The sequence below is a fragment of the Narcine bancroftii genome, chromosome 4, assembly GCF_036971445.1.
Source record: "Narcine bancroftii isolate sNarBan1 chromosome 4, sNarBan1.hap1, whole genome shotgun sequence".
NCBI classification, from domain to species: Eukaryota; Metazoa; Chordata; class Chondrichthyes; order Torpediniformes; family Narcinidae; genus Narcine; species Narcine bancroftii.
Window position 1 is genome coordinate 183,779,237 of NC_091472.1, and position 10,669 is coordinate 183,789,905.

At 40.8% G+C, this 10,669-nt stretch overlaps 1 protein-coding gene and 2 non-coding genes across 3 annotated transcripts; all 3 read left to right on the forward strand.

The window, feature by feature from the left end:
- The first annotated feature begins 162 nt into the window (after nt 1–162).
- LOC138761303 (iron-sulfur cluster assembly enzyme ISCU-like) lies at nt 163–6,882 on the forward strand. Its single transcript, XM_069933200.1, has 3 exons — nt 163–321; nt 1,275–1,353; nt 5,093–6,882. Exons 1-3 carry the CDS (start codon nt 178–180, stop codon nt 5,161–5,163), a joined length of 294 nt encoding a protein of 97 aa, XP_069789301.1. The 5' UTR covers nt 163–177; the 3' UTR covers nt 5,164–6,882.
- Nucleotides 6,883–10,058: 3,176 nt separating this feature from the next.
- trnad-guc (transfer RNA aspartic acid (anticodon GUC)) lies at nt 10,059–10,130 on the forward strand. Its single transcript has one exon. It is a non-coding gene; the product is annotated as a tRNA-Asp (tRNA).
- Nucleotides 10,131–10,369: 239 nt separating this feature from the next.
- Nucleotides 10,370–10,441, forward strand: trnaa-ugc (transfer RNA alanine (anticodon UGC)). The gene has a single exon. It is a non-coding gene; the product is annotated as a tRNA-Ala (tRNA).
- Nucleotides 10,442–10,669: the final 228 nt, after the last annotated feature.

The window sequence follows — 10,669 nt, forward strand, 5'->3', positions numbered from 1 at the left end:
TATTGACTTGAGAAAGAATGTGACGAGGGAAGACGTCAGTATGCAGAAGAACCACCTGGGCTCTATTTTCTCGTCATTTCCTTTACATTTGACTTTTGGAGTATTTACTGCAATTATTGCTAGTTGATACCTTCTGAAAATTGTCACCACCAAGATGTTACTTCATTGGAGGCAAAAATGTCACTGTTTTCATTTACTTTCTCTTCTAAGATTGAAGTGGACAAAGATGGAAAAATTATTGATGCGAGATTTAAGACGTTTGGATGTGGATCAGCAATCGCTTCAAGCTCACTGGCTACAGAATGGATAAAAGGAAAAACGGTAAAGACGTAATCTTCAAAACATAACTTGTGACAGTATTTTCTTGGAATACTTCGATTTAAACAAAAATAGCTTGGAAGGAACATTTTCTGAAAATATAAAGATCCACAGTTGGTCAATGAGATTTCTTAAATACCCAAATAGTTTTCTTCCAACAGAATAGTTACATTTTTCCCTGTCTCCCAACTTTATTAAGCAACCTATGCTAGTATATTGTATGATTCTTAGGCTTTGGTGTCGTGCAGGAATAGGGGCTGAATGAAATTGTGTCACCTTAATCCAATCTAGAAAATTAGACCTTTATCATGGAAGACAATTGATCTGTTTGAGGAATTGCTTTTGACCAATTGGATAAAATTTCAAAAAATTGGTACTATAAACAGAAGAGTAAGTCATTGTAGGGAGAGACAAATAGCTCTAGAAAATGGTATGGCCCAGTTCTAGCAGAATATATTGTACTGCAGGGTGTTAGGTCTGCTTAGTTCGAGAATGAGTGAGTCAGACACCAGACTGAGTCGAAATCAAGGTTCTTTATTACCGGATTGTAACACTTGCAACTAACAGTGTTAGTTGGAGAAGGCACATTCTCCCGATATCAGCAAGTGGTGTTTTTTTTATACCTCAGGACACGCACTTAGTAAATTATCATACCATTACATTGTCCAATGAATAAGCTGTTGCTACCCTTCTCTGTTAGTCTGCTGCACATCATCTTGTTATTGCCACACTTATCTTGAGCGTACAAGGTCACACCTGCAACCTGTTACTCCTTAGTACTGGGTGACTCCTTCTCCGGTCCCAACTCATGATGTTTTTACCTTACAGGTGGCATGATATAATCTCGAATATCAGATGTTTCTGATATAGGTTTTAAAATTTATATTCAGCAATATTGTTTGTGATTTGAAGGTGGCTGATTTGAAGAAATTATAATTGGCCTTCACTTATTACAGGTGGATGAAGCCTCAAAGATTAAGAACATAGATATTGCAAAGGAACTATGCCTTCCTCCAGTCAAACTGCATTGTTCAAGTAAGTTTGGGTTTGGTTCATAGTGATGGATAGCACACGCTTATTAGATAAGTGATGCAGATGATGTGAATTGTTAAGAATTTAGAAGAATAAGTGATGATTTTATTGAGACATACAAGTTCTGTGAGAAGTTACCAAGATAAATGCAGCTCTTCTATCTAGACCAGGGGTGTCAAACTCAAATTCACGGAGGGCCAAAATTAAAAACTTGGACTAAGTCGAGGGCCGAACTAAATATTTATTGAAAATTTTCAACAACATCTGCATGTTTTCTCTTCTTTCAACATATGTAATGTTAAACTTTAGGATATAACTTTAGGAGGATAATGTTACCCTGCCCCTCCCCTACTCACCCTGCCCCTCCTTCTACTCACCCCTCCCTCTAATTGCCCCTCGCACCACCATAACTTCCCCTGCCCATTACTCCTCACCTACACCCTCTGCCCACCCCTGCTTACCCACCCACTCAGGCCCAGCGCGCTGCCGATCAGCCTTTGCGGACAGCCACCATCTCTCTCTTCACGTGCAGGGCCGAACCAGCCGTCCCTGAGGTCCGCGCGGGTGCAAGCACTGAAGGCCATGGCGACCGGGAGAAGTGCGCTCGCGCTGTGGAAGGGCCGTCCAGTGCCAGTCGCGCGGGGTTCGCGCTGCCCGGGGGCCGTGCGCAGCCTGCCATGTCCGTCAAGCTGACAGGAAATCACAGGCGCTCGCCAATCCGCCGCACCGCTCGACAGGTGGGAGAAGTGACTGGTTGTGCAGGGAGCCTTCCAACTGGCTTGCCGGCTGATGACATCGACAGACTTCTCGTGTTACAATTTCTCGTGTTACAATGGGGAAGGATGTGCAATGAAGGGGGAGAATGGTGGGGGTGACATTACCAAAAAACAGCATTGGCTCTCGCTGCAGGGCGGGCCACCTCTAATACATTTTTGAAATGATCTTGCGGGCCAAATATAATTATATCGCGGACCAAATTTGGCCCGTGGGCCAGAGTTTGACATGTGTGATCTAGATAGTCAATAATGAGAGCTAATTTCAGGTCATTGATTAGGGTGAAAATAAAAGTTTTTACATAGCATTCTTATAATTTGGAGTTTGCTACTATCTTGAAAGCTGCAGATGCTGAGTCATTGAAACCATTCAAGACTTTTTTTTGGACTTTGAATATGATGTTTGCGCCTGAAATGGATTGAGTAGTATCAGCCACAATCTTATTAAAGGCAGAGTGGGCATGAGGGGCTGTATGGCCTATCTGTTTCTAGTTCTTTAACATTTTAAGCGCATGAATAAACTTGGGGGTGTGGAAGATTGGAAATTAAAGCTGATTAAGAACAAGGAAGAAATTGTCATTGGGATGGAGGTTTAAAGAATCAGCAAGGTGGGAGCTGGGGAAAAAATTTATGATCAAGTGATAAGATTTGACCCTTTGAGTATTGCAGCAGAGGATACTCAACAAATGGAAGTTTGAAAACTGAAATTTGAGATTCCATAGATCATCTGTCCTAAAATTTCATTCCTAGGAATCACTTGAAAGCATTTTACTTCCACCAAGGTGCAAATGTAGGTGGGCTGGAGGAGAATCAGTTGTATCTGGGAGAGGGGCTGTAGGAGAACCAGGAGTTGTATCTGGGAGAGGGGCTGTAGGAGAACCAGGAGTTGTATCTGGGAGAGGGGCTGTAGGAGAACCAGGAGTTGTATCTGGGAGAAGGGCTGTAGGAGAACCAGGAGTTGTATCTGGGAGAGGGGCTGTAGGAGAACCAGGAGTTGTATCTGGGAGAGGGGCTGTAGGAGAACCAGGAGTTGTATCTGGGAGAGGGGCTGTAGGAGAACCAGGAGTTGTATCTGGGAGAGGGGCTGTAGTAGAACCAGGAGTTGTATCTGGGAGAGGGGCTGTAGGGGAACCAGGAGTTGTATCTGGGTAACACAAGATTTTCATGACAAATTCTGCTTTTAAGATTTTGCAACTTTTCTCTGGTTTGGCAAGGGTTATTGAGTTGTGCCATCCAGTTGAGAAACGGAGAGAAATTTTAGAATGAGGAACTGACATGTTTTTGGAGAGAAGTTTTGTCCTTCATTGTGTAGGACCAGAAAGAGTTAAGGTACAGAATTTGGTCTGCTTTTACAGCTGAAAAAGACCATTCAAACTAATCCGACCTTGCGTCTGGTAATGTAGCCTTGCAGTTACAGTGCTTTGGGTGCTCAAAAGTATAATTTAAATGTGTTTAGGGCTTTTATCTTTACTGACCTGAAAGGCACATTCCAGAGACTTCTTTCTTCCCGGGGAAGGTGGGGGGGGGGGGGTGTGCATGAGGTGATTAAAAAGAGAAAAAAAATCTTTCAGACTACTAATATTTCAATCACGTCACTATATGGACTTGGATATCAAGCTCGCTGCTAAAGGAGTTGGACTCTTCACATCCATTATATTACTCCAGAGTTTTCATACACAATTAATAATCTTACCAAGCCTGATTCTGAAACAAGCTGCTCCCATCCATTCTTTCTTCATGAGGGAATTTTAGTCATCTGGCAACTTGTTAGTTTGAAGAGGCAAGGGCTTGTGCTTCAGGTAGCACATGTGCTGAAATGTGTACACAGTAGAAGTTCAAAACTCTGGGCTGCTTGAGGATTGGGTTGGTCTGCATTTTCGGGCAGTATTTTTAAAATTTAAATTTGAGGAGAAAAAAGAAGAGAAGAACGGGTAAATTTTGATAGTTTGTTCATTAGTAATTCACCATGATGGCTTGGCTTCGCAAATGAAGATTTAGGAAGGGGCTGTCTACGTCTACTGCAGACTCGCTGGTGGCTGACGAGGCCAATGCGGGGCAGATGTACCCGGCCGCAAGGGAAATTCTCTTCTGGCTTTGGTGCTCCTGTGTCTTGGTTCTTCCTCCATCTCCTTTTGTCCTGCGTGCATTCTCGAAGGAGGAGACAGACTGGTGAATGGTGTGTCGCAGTTGAAGGCTGGAGCTGACCACTGGCAATGGTCAGTGCATCAAGAGATTTCTTCAGAGAGTCCTTGTACCTCTTTTTCAGAGCCCCTCCGTCACAGTGACCAGTGGGGAGTTTGCCATACAGCATAATCTCGGGCAGGCGATGATCCTCCCAACCTTGAGACATGCCCTGGCCAGCGTAGCATTAGCATGTTTATTAAAACAAGCAGTTTTAAAGAAAAATAAAGGCAAGCACTTGTCAAAAATGTAAAGTTGATTTTTTTTCACGAGAAAAAGTGTGCAATGCTTGAAATTGTTTTAAAATGAACCTTGTAAAAGAAAAATGCAGTATACAAATGGAAGCAGAAGCTACACGTGCACGCACACAAAGACCCGTTAAATTTAAAAAGCTTGAGAGTTTTCAAAGTCTGGATTCACTAAATTGAAGCTATCAACAGTTACATTAGAAATTCAGCAATTTGACATTGCTCTTAGCAAATTACTTATTCTTTTCAGAGGTTAACTTCAATTTACCTTTTTTCTCATAATTTAAGATAAAGCAGTCTTTTGATTCTCAGACTGCACCTTCCCTACCTGTGAATCCTTGAGAAAGCTTTGTTTATTTGCACTGCATTTGGAGTACTTGCTCCTTTGCATTAAGACATTCAACCAAAATAAAATTTTAAAAAGAAAAGCCATTCAACCATGCTACTGTTCCATTTCTCATTAAATTTTCTAGGTTGGAATTGAGGGTGATGGGGGCAAGATTGAAAATTTAAACTGCATATTTAATTGTTTTGTTTCAGTGTTGGCAGAAGATGCAATTAAAGCTGCCCTAGCAGACTACAAAGTGAAACAGCAAAAGGAATTCAACTAGAAGCTCAAAAATCAACATGCTCTTCCAGCAACTGTTAACAAATATGTAACCAGTAGTTCTGTAGTGGAATTTCAATACATTAATAAGAAATAATATGCTTTAAAAATCTTACACTGTAAGAAAAGAAACAGCAAGACCTCAATTTATTAAATTGACTCTAAGCTGTGATATTCTATTTATGCCTTAATTTTACAGAATATAAAAAATATTTTGGGAGACTACTTTTTAAACTATAAAATGGCGTAAACATCAAAGTAGTCATAGTCTTGGGCCATGTGCATAAATGTATAAACAATTTTTGCATCCATAGGTTTCATTGGATTTCAATAAATTTGTGTTGAACTAAGTTCATAACTTGCAACTAATGACCAGCTTTTTTTAATTGAGTTTCTGCAAAGTTCACCTGTCAAATAACCTCTCAATTCTACCCTTACCAGGACTCTGCTCAAAGTTTATGGGACCCCCACCCCCCTCTCTCCTTCTGACTGTACAGAATAACCAAAGAAATGTATATTTGTGTTGCATGAGGTTAGAAGAAAACAAGGCTTTTTCTTGAATGTCCTGTCTCTTGGGTGTGGGGATTCTAGGGTCCCCATTGAGAATGGCTGCTGAAGAGTAAAAACTGAAAGAAAGTAAACTAATAAATTTCAGTCCCCGCTCCATTGTGCATCTTTCTGTGGTGAAAGTAATAGCACAAGTTTTTCATATCCAACATTCCTTGTAAGATGGACCTCATTTTGTTACGAATATTCTGATTGTATATTGACAATGATAGAAATTTAGCTGAAATGCTTGGCGATTATTTGAGTAGCAATAAATTTTGGCTGTTTAAATGGAAATTGCAAGTAACAACCATGCAACTTTGCAGTATCTGACAATGAAGCATTGATTCTCATTTGCAGAAATTTCTGGTCTGCTTGACCCATCCATTTGTAAAATACTGCTGAGTCATTAACAATGTCTGATGCACACCAGTTTTTCACCTTGCTTTAGAACCATGTCAGCTTAAGTTTATGTGTAAATTATGGAGATGGTTCAGTTTATGTTTAATTGGCATGTGGAAGAAGTCCTGTAAATCTGTGAACTGTTACAGCTAAGAAATGGCTAACCATGCCTTTCAAAGTCCAAACCAACTTTTGCCAAAAAGGGAGCTTTAGTTTACTTGAAAATGAATTGGTCTGATCTACAAGAACTTGTATATCAACGAAATGTACCACAGAAAAGTTAGGAAGGTGCTATATGTGGATTGTGGAGGATCGCATAATTTCCCTGTCTGAAACCTATTGGGAAGTCACACCTGCTAATCGATGTTGGACTCAGGCCTCCCATTAATGCACACCTTACTTTTGGCTTATTTAAATGATTCAGTGGCCAGACACCCAGCTCAGAACAGTAGAAACATTGATGCATACCACATTTCTTTCTGCCTCCTGCTCCAAGTCCTGGACATCACTCCATGCCAGGTCACTACTGTGGACATCGCTGGAGGAATTGTGGGTAAGGGTTGCACTCCACTTGAGTCATTGCAATGCAATAGATCAATTTGTGCAGGGAACTGGCAGTGTGTTTGAAAGTTTGTGAAGTGAGTACATGTGTGGGGGCGACCACTGCTATCTGAATCCAATGTCTTCTGTATAGTTGTTTAGTAGAGTAATTAAGTATCATTTGATGTCTTCCCCTGTTTGTCTGTGTGTTCAATAAAGTCACCTTTGATTGTAACTCTTGTGTCCAGATGCATCTCTGAACCTGATACTTTCCAAACTCAACGGAAGGGCCCTTGCAATGTGCATATTATACTGCAGTAATAGTGACCAAGAATGAACTATAGTTCAGTTAACATGTTTCAGATCTCTATTTGAAGTAATGATATTAAATATTTTTTTGAATCTTCTTATCATCCAACTTGCAACTGGATAAAAACAAGGTATGTTAATTATGTGCTGAAAGAATCTTCGGAAGCAGAAGTCTGAGGGATTATCTCATGGGCCAAGTTTGACTTAAAACAATGTGTGGGAGTGAGAACTTGGAATCTACGTTTTGCCTTAAATGGATCAATGGGCTGTTCAATTTTGACAATTTGCTTGAGAGGACCAAATGTCATATTTGCAAGTTTATTGGTACAAACCTGCATGGGATGGTGAGCAAAGAGGAAAACATAAAGGGGACATAGATAAGCTGAGTGAGCAAGAACACGGCAGATGAAATATGATGAAGAGAAATGTAAGGTTGCCTATCCTCTCAGATTTAGAAAATGGTGATATGGAACACATACTGAGAAACAGTGCAGAGAAGGCTCCCCTAGTTGAGATGCCTAAAACTGAAAGTTGCAAGAGGATAGTTTCTTCAAATAGAAATACTATTTCTTCAGTATTTACTAAGGAGAAAGATATTGAATTATGTAAGGTAAGGGAAACAAGTAGGGAAGTTAGAAACTGATGATTGAAGAAGAGGAAGACCTTGAGCTTTTAAGAAATATAAAGGTGGACAAGTCTCCGAGTCCTGACAGGATATTCCCTAGGACTTCAATGGAAGTCAGTGTAGAAATAGCAGGGGCTCTGACAGAAATATTTAAAATCTCATTAGCACCAGGGATGGTGGATTGTGCATGTCCTATTCTATAAAAATGGCCTGTAAGTTTGGTGTCAGTGATGGGCAAACTAATGAAAACTTTTTAGAGATGCTATATATGATTATCTGGATAGAAGTGGTATGATTAGGAACAGTCATCATGGATTTGTTTGTGGAAGGTCACGTTTGACAAATCTTACTGAATTTTTTGAAGATATCAGGAAAATTGATGAGGGTAATGCGGTGGATATTGCCGATTTGGAATTCAGTAAGGCCTTTGAAAAGGTCCCACACAGAAGGTTAGTTAGGAAGGTTCAATCGTGTGAATATTAAAGTGGTAAAATGGATTGAACAGTGGCTGGATGGGAGATGTCAGAGAGCGATGGTGAATAACTGGTTGGAGGCCGATGAGTAGTAGTGTGGCTCATGGATCTGTACTGGGTCTGCTGTTGTTTGTTATATACAACAATGGGGTGATAAATTGGATTAGAAAGTATGTAGCTGACACTAAGATTGGTGTTGTGGATCATGAAGGTTTTTAAAGCTTGCAGAGAGATTTTGGCAAGTTTTTTTTAAAAAAAAGTGAGCTGCAAGTTGGCAAATGGAGTTTAACGCGAATAAATGTGAGGTGGTACATTTTGGAAGGACTAATCAAAATAGGATGTATAGTGAATGGTAGGGTGTTTTTTAAAAAAAAAATGCATTTGAACAGAGATTGGGGAATAATGGTACACAGTTCTCTGAAGGTGGAATCTCGGGGGGATAGGGAGTGAAAAAGTCCTTTGCAAATCTGGCTTTTATTAATCAGAGCATAAGAGTTGGGAGATAATAAAATTGTACAAAGCTTTGGTGAGGCCAAATTTGGAATATTATGTTCAGGTTTAGTCACCAAATTATAGGAAAGATGTGAACAAACTAGAGAAGATTCACCAGAGTGATACCTGGGTCTCAGCGCCGAAGTTAAAGAGAAAGTTAGGTCTTTATTCCTTGGAGTGTTGAAGGCTGGGGGGGGGGGGGATTTGATAGACGTTTTTAAAAATTTGAGGGGGATAGATTAGATATGGATAGACTTTTTCCATTGAGGATAGGGGATATTCAAACGAGAGAACATGAGCTGAGAGGGGATAAAGTTTAGGTGCAACACAAGAGAGAGTGGTGTCTGGAACGAGCTTCCAGTGGAAGTAGTGGAGACAGGTACAATATTATCTTTCAAGAAAAAATTGGATAGCTATATGCATGGAAAGAGTATGGAGGGTTATGGGCAGAGTGCAGGTCAGTGGGACAAGGAGAGTGTAAGAGTTTCAGCAAAACTAGAAGGGCCATAATGGCCTGGTTCCATGCTGTAATTGTCATATAATATGAGAATAAGAGATTGTTTGGATTGCTGTGGAATGCAGCATAATTTCAAGGTCAGGACTCTGAGTCTTGTCAAAATATTCTTCGGTCTCAGTCGTTGTGATTCTCCATTCAAAATAGAGTTTGATAGATTTCTGGATGTTGAGGGATTTGGGGATAGGGAAGGAAAGAAACACTGAACTAGGTGATTAATCATAAACTACCTCAGGACCGTCGAAAGATCTGTCTGCACGATTTTTTTCATGGACTAACAGCAACTGAACATTTACCTATTTCATTTCATGTCTTTTTCTGTCTTGGCATATTTCAGTGCTTTTTTATCCTACCATAGCATCATTTTATCCTATTGAGGTGCCTCTTGTACCTGCTTGGCTGCAGCAAGTAAGACTTCTGGTGCATCTGGAGATTGTACAGTACTCATGCATAGGACTACACTCTCCGCTCTCATCTCATGATCTTGATGACTGATGGGTGGTAGTGGAAGCAAGAACTCCACAACATATGAGAATTTAAATGAACATCGGAAGCACCACGGCATGCAACGTACAGTTTGAGGGCAGGGAAATTGAATTAAAATGGCTGACAAAGGCCAAGTCCGTAGGCCTCAAGACTTGGTGCGACTTGACTTTAAGATCTGAAGGATGGCCAACTCCTGCTCCTGCTTCGGGTCGATGCTCTGGGGCGCTGGACAAAGTGGCGACTCTCTGCTGCATTACGGTAGACCAAAGCTAAAGAATTTCGTGTATATTTTAGTATGAGGTGACAATAATGGAACCTTTCGCAAATCTGGCTCATGCAAGAGAGTCTGTGAGCGCTTTCAAACATTTATGGTGCCCTGAGTTCTACCAATCTCAGTTGCAGAAGCAATAGCATTGGTTAAAATTTGCTGAAATAATTCTAAGCAATAATTAGAAACAAATTCTCCTGTTGTGGTCTCACAGTGTATGGTCAGGGGTGGACGTCATGCCAAATCCTCGTTAGTATAGTGGTTAGTATCCCCGCCTGTCACGCGGGAGACCGGGGTTCAATTCCCCGACGGGGAGGCTACTTTCTTTTGTCGTCTGTATTTCTGGAACTCTTTATATTTCTTATTTTCTGCCTATTTGGCATGCTCCTAGCCTAAAAGCAGCTTAATTTAAAATATTTTCTTGGTGAAATGCAAGCTTTTGTAAAATCATAAAATTAGCTTGTCGGAACGGGCCTCTTGAAGCATCAATTCAGACTCAGAACCCGAGCGCCGCAGTCTATAGTAGGGTTGGTTTCCACCACTGCCTCATGGGTAGGGGATGTAGCTCAGTGGTAGAGCGCATGCTTTGCATGTATGAGGCCCCGGGTTCAATCCCCGGCATCTCCACTCCTTTTTTTCCTGACGCACCTTTCATGCCAGCGGCCATGCGCGGGGGAAAAAGACTCAAGGTCAACGAGAAAGTGCCTGCGGAAGTGTTAAAAGTCCTCATGGCAGATGGGGATTGTAACCATTCCAGCTTCTTTAATGATATTTCATTTCAAACAGCATTGACTCTGAAGATGGTCTGTTTTAAGAGCCACTTTTACTCAGTTTAAAAACAAATCTTTCATATTT